General features: G+C 41.2%; 1 protein-coding gene across 1 annotated transcript in view; it reads left to right on the top strand.

Annotated features, from left to right (window-relative positions):
- ARHGAP10 (Rho GTPase activating protein 10) overlaps positions 1 to 19,435 on the top strand; it is a 310,929-nt gene that overhangs the window by 281,901 nt on the left and 9,593 nt on the right. The window contains 2 exon segments of the mRNA XM_055336297.1: positions 2,572 to 2,731; positions 19,276 to 19,428. Coding sequence (XP_055192272.1) covers positions 2,572 to 2,731; positions 19,276 to 19,428 — 313 coding nt within the window.

Here is a 19,435-nt window from a genome sequence, read left to right as displayed (position 1 = left end):
ATAGTGAATGCAATCTTGCTTGCTGCTTCTCGTTGTGGGAGAAAAGAGGAAGAACAGGCAGCTGGCAGGTGCTTTCTGGAGAAGGTGGGAAATTAAGCTGGATGCTGTGAAGAAATCATTTTCTCTTCTAGGTGGTGGTAGTTCTATTTCTAGTGAGTTTCTTCTCTGGGAGTCTGTTCATAATGAAAGTCCTTCAGCACCATTTCTGCTCTCTTACCGGAACAGCCTTGTTACTCACAGGTGATCTTCTGTAGGTGCCTGTGAAAGGGTAGCGCCTACGGGGAGGTTGTGTGACGCTCAGAAGAAATGGAAGGTGAGAATTGGTGAGAGTATCCGACTTTAAGTCTCAGGTACAAATCAGTTTCATAGGATTTAAAATCTTATGTCCAGAAATCACTGGACGTAGAGTTTTTTTGGAAAAAGTTTTATTATTTTCATACTAGTTAAAACGTTTGATTTGGGGGAACTAACATTTCAGAAATGGTCATAAATATTTAATGTTTATGTGCCTGAGATGTTCTGTGCTGGTTTCCTCGAATTCAGTGATTCTGAAGTAGATAAGCTCATTCTGGAACAGGGAAAGAGAAGGGAAATCTGTGTGCACAGAAAGTAGGGTGAGGTATCTCTTCATTTGATCAGTTTGTGTAAACTTGTTCCCTTCTGCCAATATTCTTTTCTCTTTTCACTTGAGGGTTCACATCGCTACTGTTTGGCAGGAGAGGAGAGAGTTGTTCTCGTAATAGAATGTGATTTAATATGCTGAATGACCGTTTGTGCTGTGTCAGTCTGCTTGGGAAAAGGATTTGAGGCAATGTGGATGAGCTAGTGTATCTGGTGGTAAAAACATTTCAAGCATCTTTTGGAAGTAACATTAGACCTTTGCTTTCCACTTCCCCAAAGTTGCTTCTCATTGAAAGGTTTCTCCTTGTAGGAATGAGTCAGGGAATAACTGGTCCCAGACTCTCATTTGCTGTTTTTGCTATGTCATGCCCTGCCCTAGAGACAGGGCATGAGGCCCAGAGAGCAGAGGGCTGGGATCCAGCCTCCTGAAGCCAGGAAGCTGCTTGCGTCTGACTCACTGTTGAGGTTCTGCTTCAGAGCTGATCATATTTTGCTACTTCTAGCCAAGCCCCAATTTGACAGCTGTTATACAGGTACATGTTCGGGAGTTCCTGGGGAAGCTGGAGCTCCAGCCTCCTATTCTTGAGCATATTTACAGAACAGAACTGGATGTATCTGAATTATCCAGACACAGGAGGAGAAGTAGCCTCAGTTTCAAAGTGGACTGTGTCCCGGAATGAAAACAAATCAAAAGGAAATCATAGTGGTCTATCAATGGTTTATGGTTTATTTGTCTGAAACCTGGCCCAGGTATTTGAGGCTGAGTTACTCCAATTAGCTAAACACTTTTGTGGTGAAGGGCTGTGGAAAAAGTGACTTTACCAAAAGAGGAATCATACAGTATTCTAGATTGCACATTTGCAAATGGGCACCAAGCAGGGCTTTACAGGGACACTTAGATCAGCCCACAGAAGTTGCATTCATCTCTTGTTCCAACTTATCTCTCACCTTCCCCGACGACACACTTAAGGAAAGAAAAAGCTCAGAAAACTCTCCTCTACCAGAATCTTCTGCCCACGATCATCCTGGTAGTTCCTCCTAACTATCCCCATAAAGAATTCCTTTTTCCAGCCATCACCACCATCTGTAACTCCTACTTTCCTGAATTGAACTTCTCTAGATCTCCATTTCTAAGATTCTCTCTTTTAGCCTGAATTGTAAGCTGGGTCAGAGTTAAATAAGAATTGTCTCATACAATCAATTTTCAAGGTTAGCATCTTGGGATCTAGCTTAATCAGAGCCCAGAATTCCTCTTGTGCTTCGTTATTAGTAGAATTGAAATCCATCTCATATGGTTTTCTGAGAGCAAGTTTCTTGCTATTCCTGGCGTTCATGCATATCTTTTTCTAGGACCTTGGACTCAGAAAAAAATAAAGGTTTCATCAGCTAGAAGCTGTTTGTGGCTGGGGTATAGGGAAGTTTCTATATGTCTGGGATTTTAATAAATTGGGCTATTATGTTATAATCCAAGACACTGGTTCAGAAGACAAGGTCCCTTTAGAGTTGTTGAATTTATTACACACTAAGTGGTGACTGGCAATGTCTTAAAGAAGTGAGATGTTGGTCACTTAGGGGCCTGGTGTACTGCTCTGAATTGTTCTTGGAGTTATCACTGATTTATAACTGCACTCCTTAGAGATTAGGAAGTCATTGTGGCTGCCATTAAGGTTCTCATCTTCCATCAGATCTGATTTGGATTATTGTGTTTTCTTGTGGGGAAAACCACCCCTCACTGTGTATTATCTATGATTTAGTTTAAGCATCTTTGGTTCAAAACAAAAACAAAAGCTTTGGAGAGAAGACTCCCAAATAACCTCAGGGTGAATTATAAAGGTAATTTTGGATTTAATTTGATTTGAATGATCAAATGATGCCATATAATTATTAGTGAAGTTGTTTTCGCTCTTTTGAGTATGTGCTTGGAAGTTCATGCTGCTTTTTCCTCCCTAGGTGACAGTCCTAACCTTACTAAGGAGGACACCCCTACCAGTAATCTAGATTCACTTTCCTCCCCATCGCCCATGACTGCAGCTGTCCACAGGCCTCCTGGACCAGACAAAAACCACCTTCTCGCAGATGGGGGCAGTTTTGGCGACTGGGCATCCCCTGGGTAAGTAGCTGTGCTTCTGTTTGGTGCTGTGGAAAGGAGGGCCGTGGCCTTCATTTTGAAGTTCACATGGCGAGTGGCTACTAAAATGTGAGGTTTAAGGACGTCTGTTCCCTAATCAGTGGGATAGCTTCAGGGAGGATGGTCCGTAAGAAAGGTCTTTCTTGAAAGTGTCTCTTTGTTCCCAATGTGGCGATGTGGATGGGTGCTACTGTAAATCTGTTTTAAGTTTAATTTGTGGCAATTTTTGTGTTGTACAAAGGAAATGCATTATTTTCCTACTCGGATACTCAGAGTGTTTTCTCACTGTAATGCAAACTTTTAGACATAGGAGAAAGCATGCATTGTGATCCATGTGACTCTTGAAACTAGCTGTATAATGATATTTTAGTTGTTTGAATTTTCAAGAGCTTTATGCTAGTATTCTCTATCTTCTCCATAGCACCCTGCATACTTGACAACTGATGGACGAAATATCTGATTTTTATCTTCTCAGTTTGGTTTAGTGACAGGCATGTGTGGATCAGCTCAGGTATATCAAGAAAAATAATCCTAATATAAACAATATCATGGATCTGGTCTGACTACATGGTTTGGCTTTCTGGGCTGACCAAGCTGTGGAATAAATGCAGATTGGTGGTGGTTTGGGACATCAAAAGAGCTCAAATTTCAAACAAATGCTCAGAGAACCAAAAAAGAAAAAACAACAACAAAAAAACCCTACTAATAATTACATGCCATTACTTGATTAGTCAATCAAATTATATCCAAAAATACATTTATAATTCAGCCTGCGAGTATTTGGGCGTCTTGTCTTCAAAGTTAAAAATATATAATTTTTAAATGAAAGTTGCCTAAAATAAGTCATAGATAATGATGTCATCCGACCCTAGCCGGGCATTCTTGGGACTTTAAATGGAATTGGAAAGTGTTCCTCACATTACTTGGCTTTTTATAGTTACTGCTGGATTCACATGAAATCATTATGAACTTATTAAGTATTAAAAGAGGCTGAGAGAAATTTGGTATTCTAAAATTTGGGGGTGACCTAAAGACTCTGAAAATCTAACTGAAACTCTAAATGAAACTGAAAATATGGAAACATTCTCCAGATGAGATTTTCTCCCCCCAAGATTGTCATATATGTATATTTCTATGCTGAAGACTGTGTATTATGGACTTAAATTGCATATTACTCAAACATGCTTGTCATTTTTACTATTCTTTTTACAGAATAGAAATTCTCTTTTCACTTTAGTACTCCAAGCACCCGTGACAGTGGTTACATAGGAACCTAGAATCTAATCCTGTGCACTCTGGGGGTAAAATTTGCATGGGTGTGTGTGGGCACGTGTGCATGTGTTTAAGCAAAAACCAGATTTCTAATTATTTCTTTCAGTAAGCATGTATCAGAGTGGAGAGCAGCTTAGTTAGTCCTACTTCTTTTAGAGAGGTTCTGTAGGAAAGTGACATTATGAGCCATGATATAGCCACTGCTCAATTCATAGCACGTTCATGCCTGAAACATGAAGAGCTTGATATTTTTGGTCATAAATCAAATGAGGAGTGAATTCCCCAGTTTCCTATTCATACAAATTTTAAAATGTCATGAAGGCACTCCAACACTGAGAGGCCAAAAAGGGAGGGGAAAAATAAGTAGTTGAAGCAAGTCTGGAAAGGAGATTTGTGTCATAATGTAGACTTTCTCCTACTTCAAGAATTTGGTTTTTTTCTTTGTGCAATGGGTAAAATGCATGTATATTTCTCTTAATTATATATAGAGTGTTTCTTGAGTATTCTTTGAAGGATTTCCTTGTAAGCATATTTCTGTCCAGGTTTATCATGCGAGTATATCTCAAGCTTGAGCATAGACCAAGATTTCCTGGTATATGATGGTCTTATGATGCCCCCACTGCAGGGCCCTATCCTAGAGTGACCCTGAGGCTTGAGGAGCGGCCTCAAAGTACACATTTCTAACAGAAGGCTACTGATACAGACAAATGACCCTCTCATCCCCCTGGTTCCAGGCATGTGTGGATTGTAAACAGCTTCCCTGAGGAGTGTAATTAGAATAGATGATATCTCTTCTTCCCTTTTTTTTTTAAACTCTTCTGAAATGCTATATTTGCTGTCTCGAAGTCCCCCTGTGTGACTCCTCCATACTTCGATTTACTCTGCCTGAAATTCTTCCCTCTTTCTTTGCTCAAGGCAATCTGACCTATCTTTAGGGTCTAATTTAGTTTCCACTTTCAGGAAGTTTTCTCTGGTGCTGTTGTCTGCAGGAAAATTCTAAATGTCTCTCTGTCTGTACCCAATGCTGGACATAGGGGAAATATTGCCTTCTACTATTAGGTAATATTTACCTTTTAGTGTTAGCTGATATTTAAGTGTATGTATATCTATCTGCCTGTCTGCCTATCTGTGTATTTTAGTTCATTCAGGCTGCGATAACAGAAATACTTTGAGTGGCATATAAATGACAGAAATTTATTTCCTACAGTTCTGGAGGTTAGATATGCAAGACCAAGATGTCCTCATGCTGGGTTCTGGAGAGAGCCTGCTTCTGATATATGGAGTGCTGACTTTGTGAGTCTTATAAGGACACCTAAATCCATTCATGAGGATTCTACTCTCATGACATCATTGAATCCTAATTACTTTCCAAAGGCCCCACTTCCTAATAGCATCACATGGGAGGAGGTAGGGTTTCAACTATAAATTTTGGAGGGACACAGACATTCAGTCCATAACACTATTTTTCCCTCACTCTAAGATATATTATAAAATTATTAATGATAGAAATTGAGTTTTATAACTCTGAACTTTTTAGTGATCTTGGCATAGTTATTAAAATGGGAAATAATTTGGCAGCTCCCACATTCAGGGCATATATATTGAGGATTGTTAAGTTCTCTTGTTGGATAGATCCTTTAAGTATGATATGGAATATTACTCAGCCATTAGAAATGACAAATACCCACCATTTGCTTCAATGTGGATGGAACTGGAGGGTATTATGCTGAGTGAAATAAGTCAATCAGAGAAGGACAAACATTATATGTTCTCATTTATTTGGGGAATATAAATAATAGTGAAAGAGAATAGAAGGGAAGGGGGAAGAAATGGGTAGGAAATATCAGAAAGGGAAACAGAACATGAAGACTCCTAACTCTGGGAAATGAACTAGGGGTGGTGGAAGGGGAGGAGGGTGGGGGGGGGTGAATAGGTGACGGGCACTGAGGGGGGCACTTGATGGGATGATCACTGGGTGTTATTCTGTATGTTGGCAAATTGAACACCAATAAAAAATAAGTTTATTATTAAAAAATGGGAAATAAAATATTATGTTTTTATAAAAATGCTTTTCTTTTGGAAATCTCATTTCTTTCTGTATGTCATTGAATGTCTGTTAAGCAACTGTGTTTTGTTTCTGGTCCATCTTAATCCTTATAAAGATTAACGACTCTTCCTCCAGGAATTTCACAGAATTAATCTCGCCATTTTCTCTTTATAACATTTTTCTTTGTTTCCTTAACATTTGTAAATGTAGTTTTCATTGTGTGGTGTTTTTGTTTCTTTTTTTAACCCATGATCTCTGCACACAAGCTGTACGGTATTGAATATTGTAGGCTTTGCATAAAAACTGATTAAGATTTCTTTTAATGAAACCAAAATTGCTGTGGAGTCATTTAAACTCTACCTAGGGCTTTAAAAAAGTGCCTGGGCTGTCCTAATCTAGGGTAGTGATTCTTCATTTCAAAAGTTACACTTGCCTTATTTCATGTCCTGAAACATGGGTAAATGTATGTGGATCACATAGGACCCCAGTGCTCTGCTGTACAGAAATGCCATGACCCAAGCCACTAGAAAGCAAATTTGCAGAAGTAACTATAGCAGCCGAGATTCTGATTCTGATATAGGCAGTGTGTAAATACAGCTGTAATCTCTGACAGGTAGAAAACAATACAGCAGAATTGGATTTCTTGGGTTTCTGCTGATGTTTATAACTTGTGAGTATTATTCATTGAAGTCAATCAATCTGGAGCTATTACTTACCTGTACACTCAGTAAGGTGATGGGTGACTTCATTGCCAGTGGAGAATTGCTAGCTCAATCTCCTTGGAGGACATTACATCATAGGTCAAGGTATTTCAGATGTTCCAAAGTCATTTTTTTTTTCCAATAAAGTAGTTTTCTCTAAACAGATTTCTTCAATTGTAAATGATGGAGCAGGTTCTTGACAAGTAATCCTTTTAGGTTCCCTGCCACAAAAGGAAATATCTTTTAAGAAATATCTGCTGTTGCTATCTGCTTCCCCTGTAGATTTCAAATGAAAAGAAACACCTCCTTTTCAGCCAGCACATTCCCACCTTCAAGATGGCAGCATCATAGAATAGCTCTTCATAGTTGGGAATGTTGGTATCCCAAGGTACGACTCACTCTGTGCTCTGGCAGCCCAGGAGGGCAGTCAGCCTTGTGTCCCATCTGATGAGAAGCTTGGCTTAATTTATCCTGAATATTGAGAAAATCCTAACCTGTATCTTTCCCAGTTGCTGCCCAGAGCTGCTTTTGTGGAATAGATTGCTGCCTATCCAGACTTGATGCTAATTGCTTGAAATCGTTAGACAGTAGACTCGCACTCTCATTTACAGCCTTGTGCTGCATATAATCCATAGATGTTGTGTACACTCACTGATAAACATGTGTATTCTCATCAATGAAAGAAATTGCTTCCTTTAAATTGTGTGAACAATTTGAGGTTTTCCATAGACAACTACTTGGCGTTTTAAATTACTCGACTGTTGATTCCATGATTGCTTTTTAGGAAGTTGATGAAAACATTTTGCTGGGGGTTATCACAGTACCCTTTAAGTTTGATTTGTGGCTTTGTATACCACAACAAACCATGAGTGATTTGTGTGAAGTTCAGAAAATTAATCATCTTAAAAATTTTTAACAAATCTCTGTGAAATTTGGCACACACCTAGAAATTACAGGATAGCAGCCATAGGGAAGCTTTGTCTTCACCTCCTCCTTCATCTCATTTTCTTTACTTTTTGCCTCTTCACCACCACCCCTTCAGGGAGGGCTTCCTCAACCCTATCACTTCTTGATTTTACTGTTCCCATCTCTTCTTGGGCCATGGGCAATCAGTTCACCCTAGAAATTGGTATCTTACATCTCTTGTTATGATTGTTGTTTAAAAAGAAAAGGGAATTTATCTTTTAAAAGTTCTTTTTTCCCCCCACACCTGTTTTTTTGGCTAACTTGACTAAAACCAACACCTCATGCCTTTGTAGCAAGGGGAGGAAAGCTACATAAATTTAAAAAGAGATCCCATCATAGGGATTTTCAGCATCTTTAGTGGCTTGTGGGGAGATTGTATCCTAACAAGTGTAGCACTTTTCTCTGCTTACCTGTAGGCTGGCCATGGTTACAGAATGTGGTGGATTTCATGGATTGAGGTCTCTAGTTGAGTTAGTGCCTTCATATGGAAGGATGTCTTTTCTGGTGATGGCTTCTATGAAGAGTGAGTTGGAAGCCATTCCTTGCCCTCCAACCCCCCTACTAAGGTGAGCAGCAAAGTCCCCGGGTGGATTCAGAAAATTAAAGTCTAAGCCCAAGGGTAGAAAGAATAGGGCCAGTGACCAGGAAGAGCATGTTGCCTTGCTGTGAGCCCATAGCAGCCTTTTAAATCATGCTCAGAGGATGGCTCCTTTCTGGACCTTCTTTTGGGAGACTGGGGACTTATACGGAATGGAAGCTTTTGCTTTATCAGTGGCTGGTTTATTGGGGGCCACCAGGCTGTGTTTTAGCTGCTTTATAAATGCTATTTCTTCTTAATCCTTACAGGAACCCAGTGGTAGCTATATCATGTAAGTAGTTATAGCTTCATTTTTAAAGATCAGGAAACCAAAGCACACAGAGGGTAGGAAAATTGCCCCAAACCTCAAGACTAATAAGGGACAGAGGTAGAGTTTTTCCCTGATCCTTCTGTTCCAGTGATCATGGGCCCTTAGAGGTACTGTACTTGGAAGGACTGACATTATCTAGCTGCATATGAGAACATTGTTTGAAGTGCACATTTACTTCAAATCTGAAACCCAGTGAGATAACAGTGGCTGTCAGCCACTCATTGCCCTAGTTCTGAAGAGGGAGCACTGCCCTTACCTTAGGTCATGTGGCTTGGGTTTATAATTATCTGTGTGGGTAAACACTTGAATCTGGTTGGCGTGTAGTCATCATCCAACACCTTTGGCTGAGATTTGAGGAGGAGGGCAACAACAGAGCCTCCCCAACAACACAGCTGAGAGACTTGGAAATTTGAAATTTTGCAACAGAGCAGCATACATAATTTTTTTAATGAGTAACATGATATCCGATCATCTCTCTGTAACTTTAGTAAAGCGCTTGAAGCTAATCATAGGGCCCACAGACTTGGCCATTGACCATAAATGTCTACTCACATCCTTTTTGGGGGTACAGTTTTGGGTCCTGGCTGTTTCCTTGAATCTTTTCTCCAACTCCGTATAGAAATGATGCTGTACTAGCTGCCTAGCATCCTCACAGCCTTGCGTACATGTCCCATGTGTCTTGCTAGGGCATTTTTGGTATTTGTATTGTGTACTCAGATTTGCATGTGGCCTGATTCATATCTTCCTTTGTGCTGTAACTATAAGTTCTGAAATTTGAAGGTTTTATTTTCAGTTCAGAATGTTGATTTTCCATGTAACTTTAAGTCCCATAATGAAAAGTTGACTTTCTAAAATAAAGACACAAGTCAGAATTTTGTTGTAGCTTTTCTACTGCTTAATTCAAAGAACCAATTACATCTTCTCATCTTTATTATGCTTCATTGGTTTTTGTTGTTGTAATTTATCATTTGCTATGGATGGAATGGTTGGCAGTGTCTTGATATCAGAACGATGGCAAGGACCTCCTGAGTTCTTTGTAAAGTGGGAGATAGTTTAGACTGGTAAAGCATTGATTTTAGAGTCAGACAGACTTGGCTTTGTATTCACATTCTGCTTCTTAAAACCTTGGAGACCTTATATAAATTATTTAAACAAACCAAGGCTTAGTAAGATTATCTGTAAAAGGGAAATAATATCTGACCTCTGGATTGGGAGGTTTCAAGGTAACACATATGATTAAACCCAGTTGCTGCTCTCCTGGTTGGTCTAGGAGGACTCAGCTGGAGCTCCTCCTTGCCTGTCTGTGTAGGAACCTCCTTTGTAGAATCCTCTGAGAATTGGGCCTTTGGATATTGCATGACCAAGGCATTGGGTACCCACTGGGACCCAGTCACTCTCTAAATTGTTCTGAGCAGCATGGAGAGCTTACCTATTAGAACAGGTAACCCAAAAAATGAGCTTGGTAAGTAACTGGAGGATTTTTCTTAGAGTAATATTGTACCCCTTTTGAGCTGTGCTTGGTAGCCCTTGTTTTATATATTCAGGCCTTATATCAGGTGGCAACTGTTTTCCACATAAGAACTGAGCTGGTAGAAACATTTCTTACAGTTATCCCACAGGACCTCAATGCTGAGACCTCCAATGCCCCATAATTTTCTGAAATGAAGCTTTAGTTCCTTTTCTGTTCCACTAGCAAGCTAAAGTTCAACCCTCTTACCTGATTCCAGTGATCATCTGGAAGGAAGAAAAATGGGATTCACTCTTTGAGTGAAAGATGGGTCAGAGACATAATTCTAAGATAATTCTTTTATAGCAAAACACAGGAAAATAATCACCCTTGGAGTGAATGAATCTTGTAAGCTGTAGGATGACTAGGCAGTGGCATCCTTTCTCCTTAAGGAAGGCATGCCCAGGAGCCTCAAGGAGTGGGAGGGGAGAACCAAGTGTTGTTCACTGTGGCTGGGCCCCACTTGGAAAGGCTTTTTGTCTTAACTGTGCTTGAGTGGTTTCCTATAGGGCTCTTTCTGGCCACACCCCTAGACCCCTACACCCCTCTTGCAAAAGACTTTTTCCAAGAGTGACTGAGTTACTGCTTTTATGTTCTGGCTTGATAGATTCTTGTCTCCCTTGTGCATGGAGGTGCTCCTAAGCAGCTGATGAGGAGTGCTTCTGCTGCAGACAGGCCCTAGGCATTTGCAGATGGGCTTCTGGCACATGGTGGGAGCCCCATGTCACAAACCCAGTGCAGATGTGGCGGGGTGGTGGTGGTAGTAGCAGGGACTTCTCAGACCCAGGGGAATTTGCCATCATTGTCATCTCCCCCAGCTCTCCACTCTGAAATGGATTCTCATCTGGTCCCTCTGATGCAGGGTTAGCACACTGTGGCCCACCTCTGCCTATTGTCATACATAAAGTTTTATTGGAACACGGCTACCCAGTCATTCACATTCTGCCTGTGACTGCTCTTATGCAGCACTGATGGCACAGTGGAGTGGCTCTGTGGCTTGTAGACACTGAAGTGTTTACTGTCTGGCCCTTTACAGACAAGGTTTGCTGGCCTCGGTCTAATCCATAAATAAAACAAATCTTTTTGGAAAAGGCAGCTTTCTTAAAACTCAGTTTCAATAAGGTTAGTTGCCTTAAGAGAGGCAATGTAGATGATTTTGAAATGTAGCCTTTATGAAACTTCTTGTCATTGAACCAGGCAAAAGGCTTCCTTGGGGCTTTTGGATGTCTCCAAGTGGTGTGATCCTAATTTCAAAAGGTCTCTAGTGTTTGAGTGAATAAATAGTTTATATGCAGCTGTTTTGTTTTTTAAATAAAGTTTTTATTTGAAATAGTTGAAGATTCACAGAAAAGCTACAAAGACACTACAAAGGGTTCCTCTAGACCCTTCATCCGGTTTTTCCCGCTATTAGCATCTTACACAGAACCATGGTAGTTTTGTTAAAAATAAGAAATTCACATTGGTACAATACTGTTAACTATAGACTTGATTTGGATTTTACTAGTTCTTCCACTCATGCCCTTTTCTTCCAGGATCCATTCCAGGATACCATATGGCATTCAGCAACTTTTTTTTTTTAAGGGTGACATCCACTTAATTTCTGGAGTTATTCTTCTTTGATATAGTTTATATGTTGTCTTTGGGTAAAGAAAATGATTTGGGGGCTCCTCGGTGGCTCAGCAGTTGAGTGTCTGCTTTCAGCTCGGTTTGTGATCCCGGGGTCCTGGGATTAAGTCCCACACGGGCTCCCTGCAGGGAGCCTGCTTCTCCCTCTGCCTATGTCTCTGCCTCTCTCTCTCTGTGTGTGTCTCATGAATAAATAAATACAAGCTTTAAAAAAAAATATTTCTTCGTGATGATGTAACCCTTGAAAACAGAGGTGATTTCTGGCTCCAGAGCACATACTGCTCATAAACTGGGGCTTTGTTTATCGAGTGTTGAGTGTGCCCCGTCACTGCGAGGTGCCTCACACCTGGCATCCCACCGACATCGTACAGCCACTTCACCTGTTCATGATTCCTGTCATTTTCCTTAAGGAAACTGAGGGAGTTTGATACTCACGCAGGTGTGGATGACCCTCAGCCAAGGCTAACCGGCATGGTGCACCAGCCTCCAGCGGGCTCTCTGAAGTCATTCTCTTGCTCCTTACCCGGCCTCTAGCTAGTGAGAAGTGTCCTCTCTTTATAAAAAGGGCAAAAACAGGGAGGTTAGCTGGAGCTGGCTTTGGAGCTCACTCCTCAGAATGCGGAGCTTGTACTTCGTGTGGTCACAGTCCTTCAGTAGCCCCCCCCCCCCAGCACATGGCCCTGCCCCCTGGGCGGGTCCACTGCCACCCCTCTCAGTTCCCCTCCGCGTGTTCTGCTCCAGCCACCCAGAGGGACGTGAGGCCGTGAGCTCCCGCATGGCCTTCAGTAGATCCCAGCTTTCTGAGACGCTCTTGTCGTATGTCCTGTGAAATGGCAGCACAGCTGGCAGCCAGTGAATGGGCATCTGCGGGTTGTGTGTGGCCCGGTTGTGCCTAGCGGGAGCCAGGGTGTGGAGGCCTCATCTCCCAACCCTGGGTTGTGGCAACTCTCTTGTCACAGGCATTTGCCCTCTGCTGCTGCTGTCCTCCTCAGGATGTGCATTTGCAACCAACAGTGTGTTGGCTGTGGAATTCTCCCTCTCTGGCACTTAAGGAGTAACTGTGGCATTTATTTGAACAGAGATTTCCCATAATATACAGATCTACAATATTTCCTTCTGTCTTTATTAACATTTTCAAACACTTTTGCCCAGGACAGCTGTTCGAGACTTATGCTGTGCGTTTCCCAGGCTGGAATGAAAGATCATTTCACTAATGTGTTAGCTTCTGCTCGGAGACCTTGCAAATGAGGTTTTAAAATCTTTCATTCCAACGCAAACTTCTGATGTGCTTCTGACATCATATAATCATAGTCAAATATCTTGGTAGTGGGGGGGATTTAATCACTTCATATAAGCAGTCGTTTCTTTTCTTGGTATGTATCTTCCCTATGCTATGTCCTTTGAATTTTAAATTAAGCTCCTTGCTCCAAGAGCCCAGAATTGGGCACTTGGGTCGCCAGCACTGCCCAGAGCCTGACCCATCTATGTTATGCAAGAAATGTTCACTAGATGCAGAGGTTCTCTGGTGACTGGTGCAGCTGTTGTCGAATTTTAACAGTTAAGGCCCTAACTCCCCTCCCCCATCGCTGAAATACTTGTGCTCTTCTGCTGCCAAAAAGTTTTTAATATGCATGGAGCGTAGAGTCTGGTATTGGAAAAGATTGGGTCACAGTTTGAATCAGAAGCAGCATATACTGCTGATTTGTTACATTTTATAAATATAAACTGTAAAATATATACATACACAGCTACTGTCACAGTTTTATGTGTCTGAGGGTTTATTCCTCCTCACCAGGAAAGCTACAGTCTTCCCTAAAATATAGACTCCAATGCAAGAGTGTGGATTTTTTTATTATTATTATTATTTATAGAATCTCTCAGCACTTTCAAAAATGCACATTCTATTCCCTGCTTCTGTATTCCCAACCCTCCATCTGCCCCGCTGGAGCACAGGAGACTTCTCTGTTGCCGTAGGAATAGCCAGATAGACTTTCAGTGTAAGTATTTTCGAGAATGAGTTTCTGAGTTAACAGTATAAAATCTTTATGTGTTTTTAGTGAAACCCTCTTGTTGCCATTCATTCCTTTTCTTTGAGAAGGAAACATTCCTCCTCAGAGGAAGGCAGTGATACTGGCTCTTGTGCACTGAAATGGAGAGGGGTCCATTCAAAAGAAGGTTCTTTCAGTTTAGTGTGTAAAACTGGGAAGATAGCAAACAACCAGATATTAGTACTTCTCTTTCATTTATTTCTGTTTTGGTAAATGTGGTTTCTGAGCTTTTCAGGAAGAGTGGACTTCTGCCTCCATTTTTGCAAACCACAAGTTGGCTTTCAGGAAATATGTGGCACTTAGGTACTTTGTTGTAATTGGTTGCAGCTCATCATTAAATAAAATTGGTGGTTTGTGATCATGCCAGTTCGACTCATCAAAAATTTGTAAAGGGGCAGCAGGAAGAAGGATATGATGTTTTTTTTTTAATACTTAAATTTGGGAAGTGGTAGGAGAGGACACTCAAAATATTTCATTATGTTTTAGCAGGTAGTAAGCTTCTTATTCTTAGATTACCCATCATTTATGGTTTCCAAAGACTTTTTTTTTTAAACTAGGATTCTCCTCTGAACCACAGACAAGAAAGAAAGAAAGAAAGAAAGAAAGAAAGAAAGAAAGAAAGAAAGAAAGAAAGAAAGAGCGAGCCTGAGTATTTTACCAAAGATGATCATGTCAAGAACTTTGAAGTCTGAAATCTTACTCTACTTACAAGCTACCAAATTTGTCTGTTGTAGTTTCATGGGTACTGGTAGAAGATGCGGGAGTCCTGGTCAAAAGACTCCTAATCATAGCAGTAGTAGTCAGAGTATCAGTTCCCTGACACCTGGTTCCTACACAGTAATGCCCCATGGGCCAGACGATGCATGCATGTGAAGTGTTACAAGAGAGGAACCTGGAGTTTAGGAAACCCAGATCTTTTTTTAAAAAAAAATTATATATTATATATATATATATACACACACACACACACACACATACATACACACATATGATATGTGTTATATATATAATATATGATATATAAATGATATATATGATATATAAAATATATATGATATATAAAAATAAAAGATTTTATTTATTTATTCATGAGAGACACAGAGAAAGGCAGAGACACAGGCAGAGGGAGAAGCAGGCTCCATGCAGGGAGCCCGACATGGTACTTGATCCCGGGACTCTAGGATCACACCCTGACCTGAAGGAGGATGCTCAACCGCTGAGCCACCCAGGCATCCCAGGAAACCCAAATCTTGCATGATGGGCAGTAAAGCTTGCTTTTTTTCTCCAGGGGGAGACTCAGTCTCTATCTTCCCAAGGCTGTTTGCTTTACAGACATCCTTGGAAAGATAGTTTAGGACAAAGGCCTCTGCTCTTTAGAAATGCGGAACCTGAGAAACCCATCACGAATTGTCTCCCATCACATAGATAGCTGCAACTATTGTAGATATATAGGCAAGATGTTAATTTTATGTACCTGGATGCCTTAGGACTTACTTCTCCCCCAGGGCTCAGGCTAAGAAAACCTGAGATCTTTGCTGGGGGCTGCCATTTCCAAAATTCTCAGTGTTTTGAATCAAAGAAGAGAGAGAGACTATTAGAAATAATATTTCCTTTGCTATTTTTTGGGGAAAATATAAGTAATATATTTGAAGCAGGGGCAGCCCAGGTGGCTCAGCGGTTTAGCACTGCCTTCAGCCCGGGGTGTGATCCTGGAGACCCGGGATCGAGTTCCACATCGGGCTCCCTGCATGGAGCCTGCTCCTCCCTCTGCCTGTGTCTCTGCCTCTCTCTCTCTCTCTCTCTCTCTCTCTCTCTGTGTGTCCCTGATGAATAAGTAAATAAAATCTTAAAAAAATTATATATATATATATACATATATATACATATACATACATACATATATATATACATATATATTTGAAGCAATACATACAGTGGACCCTCAAACACTCAGGTTTGAACTGCAGAGGTCCACTTAGCTGTGGATTTTATCTATACAGTAGTGAAAGCGTGCTTTCTCTTCATTATGATTTTCTTAAAAACATCTTTTCTTTAGCTTACTTTATTGTTAAGGATACAGTATGTAAGAAGTAACCACTTCTTACATAATGTAAATGTAATATACAAAATATAGGTGAATTGACAGTTATAGATAAGGGTTCCAAAGATCAATAGTAGGAAATCAGCAAGGGCTAAATTTTTTTTTTTGGGGGGGGGAGTCCGAGTTGTATGTGGATTTTTTACTGCATGGGGGACAGTGCCCCTAATATGTACATTGTTCAAGGGTCAGCTGTGGTTAAAAAAATTTCTGATCTTCATTACAAAAACAAAACAAAACAAAAAGAAAAACAAAGAACCCTGCCAAATTCTGTAAAGGAGGAGGTGGTTTATGTAAAGAAGCTCATGCTTACAATTTGTTGTCTTCAAAAAAAAAAAGAAAAAATACGAGCAGTTTGCTTGTGGGAGACACCTATGAAACGTGTCATTACCTGACCTCTGTTGGTGGAGGTGAGAACTCATTTTGGGACTTTGTATTTCCTTAACCACTTCTTGCCTCACCCTCACTCCTTCCCAGTGGAGAAGCCTGTGAAAAGTTTCTAATATCCAACCAAGCAGCTGTTCTGTTTGTTCCCCAGACTTTGTTTTGCTACGAAGGTCTCTTCTTTCATAGGACTTTAGATTCTGCATGTGACTTCTGATGCCTCCTCTCCACAGAGACTGTTGCCAGACTTGTGTTTTGCTACCTCTTCTGAATATTCCACCTCACAAAGTTTGTGCCTGTGTGGGATTCTGAAACCAAGGAGAAGTAACTGGCTCAGGCTTCTGAGATACTGTGGGGAAAACTCAGGAAACTGAATACAGAAATTGACATCTCAGGGGGAATAACCAAAATGGTTATTTTGGTGAACTGGTGAGTGCTGGATCACACAGCACATCTATCTATTGAAGGACATCAAAAAGGTCACAGAAAACAAACGAAAACAGCTAATGTTGAGAACTTGATCCTGAACAAGGATTGCTGATTCTGAGTCTGTGTTTTGGGACAGGATGGAGAAGGCCAAGCTAAGGGATAGGCCTATACCTATAGCACCTATTATTCCAACAATTCTTTCACTTTTCTTTTACAAAAAAAGCAAACCATTTAAAAAGATGTGAGGATTAAGTAGATAATAGCTATAAAATTTATGGTCTTTATTTTTAAAGAGCCTTATAAACATAGTCACATTGTTACTTTATCTTCATCCTGTAGCTGTCCTCCCTCTCTGCAGATGGATGGCCATCATTTAATCACTAGGCTATTTATGACCTGAAAGAGTTGAGGGGGGTGTGGTAAAACATCTCATCTGCCACCACCACCGCCCTCTAAACACCTTGAATAATTGCTGGGAGATGAAATGGCAATTGTTTGACTAAGTGCAGTCTTAAATTCTCTGTCAGAGCTTCACTCACCCCTTCCTCTCCCGTCCTGATTAGACACCACGGTAAGGTTCATTTTCTGATAAGGCATTGAGTGACTTTTGCTGCTGGAAATACAGATCATTTAAGATTTATAGGTTTCTTTGCTTGGTGTGAAATAGGTTTTATGACTTCAAAATGAATTGGCTGGATAGAGAGATTGTAAATAAATTGTTCAAAAATAATGTTTTTTAAATGTGAGCCCCTCTCTCCTTTTCTGGTCAAAGGATAGGAAACCTTCTAGTGTACTAAATATCTATTAAGTCAGTAATGCAGTATTTCATGTATTCTATTAGTAAAAACCAATTTTCACTGTAGAATGTTCAGAAGCTCGTGCAAGACTTCACATGCCTTAGCAGTGTGCCTGGCTCTGTGAGGTCTACAGAAAGAGTTCAAGACCTGATTATACCCTAAAGGCAAGAGGAATATCTAAAACTATCACAGAACAATTCCTTCCAACCTGCCCTCTGTTTCTTACTGGGATGGGCCTTCAGAGATCTGTGACTTAGACCAAAGGAGGAGCATTTGGGGAGGCAGGCCTGGAGCTGAGCCGAGGCAGGGAAGATTGGGGTGGGCAGAGGGGTTGGGGAGCCTGAGAGGTGAGGAGAGACCTGAGGCAGAGGGCAGGACCGTCAGGGAAACAGGCCCTGGTGGCGCAGGTCGGCGGGGAGCACACTTGTTCTTGGGGAGGCACATGGGGCAGACTGGTCTCAGGTGGCTGAGGGTGGCTGGTGGAGCCAGCTGAGTCGGAGGAATTGGACTGGGGGCTGAGCCAGGAGACCAGAGTGGTGACACAGGCATAAGCAACATGATGACAAGGTAGAGGAGGCAACAGCATTGGAGCTATTGGAAGCAAAAATGGACAGAATTTGATGTTTGTTCTGCTACAGAAGAAAGAACCAAAGGTAATGCTCAGGAATGTGGAAAGATAACAAAGCTGCTCATGGAAACTGGTTTTAGCTGAAGAGGGTGAATTTGAGGCAAAGAGCATCTGGGCATCGCAGGCATTGAATGTATGTGTGTTGAAAATGTAATTGAAACGGACAACTGTCATCATTGTGCTTTTAAAGTTAGAATCATATACTATAGTCACAAGCCTCCAGTTTTGAGATAATTGATGAATAATTTAGTTCAGATCAACATATATTTATTGCATGTTTTTTCATGTTTAGAGGCTCCTCTGTGAGTCTGTTCACTGAACTTTTTATGCTAGGTTTTTTTTTTTTTTAATCTGCAAATATTAGGGAGTGGTAAGGTCACCAAAGATATTTGCTGTTCATGGGTTTCTTTTGTTTGTTTGTTTTAAAGATTTTATTTATTTACTCATGAGAGATACAGAGAGAAGGGCAGAGACACAGGCAGAAAGAGAAGCAGGCTCCATGCAGGGAGCCCAATGTGGGACTCTATCCTAGGATCACCGGGATCACAACCTGAGCCAAAGGAGGATGTTCAACCACTGAGCCACCCAGGTGCCCCCGATCATGGGTTTCTCTCCTAAATGCTGTGTTTAGTTTGCTCTAGAGGAATCTTGATTGCTAACTACATTTTTTTTTCTGAGTTGCCCCATGTATATGTCCAGATGAAAGGGCTTTAAACATTAAAAGGCCATGTGTTGAGTGTTTGGAGCTATCGAGCATGAGTTTGACTGTAGATCTGACACTTTCCTTATAAGCAGAAAACATGAACATCTCAAAAGTCCAAGCAGCTGGTCATGGCAGTTGGCTTCTGGTGTCCTAATTAGTGAACTGATGTGGTGCTAGTTTGGACAAGACTTGATCTTCTCCACAAATCTGGAGAACTACAAGGCATCTCTCCTTTGGATTGTGGCTCTTGGGGCTACAGACCAGGGAGGACGCAGTGAGAACTTGGTCTTTCTCTCGTCATCGGGAGAGATAAGGAAGTTGTCGTCTTAGCCACTTAAGAATGGGGTGTTATGCATTTGGTGTCCTGTGGCCTTTAGACTATTAATCCTGTCCTTCAAACTTCCACCCGCAGCCCCTGCCAGACACGATCACCCATGGTCCAGTGGCTTAACATGCAGTCCCCAGCCAGCCCGAGCTGCAGCCCAGCTGTTACACCACCTTCACCCAAGCCACCGCCTTCTCCTCTCTCTCTATCTGCCACCGTAGTGGACAAGCCACCAGAAAGGTACGGG

Source organism: Nyctereutes procyonoides, unplaced genomic scaffold (assembly GCF_905146905.1).
Source record: "Nyctereutes procyonoides isolate TBG_1078 unplaced genomic scaffold, NYPRO_anot_genome, whole genome shotgun sequence".
Classification (NCBI taxonomy): Eukaryota; Metazoa; Chordata; class Mammalia; order Carnivora; family Canidae; genus Nyctereutes; species Nyctereutes procyonoides.
This window is presented reverse-complemented; position numbering and strand designations above follow the sequence as displayed.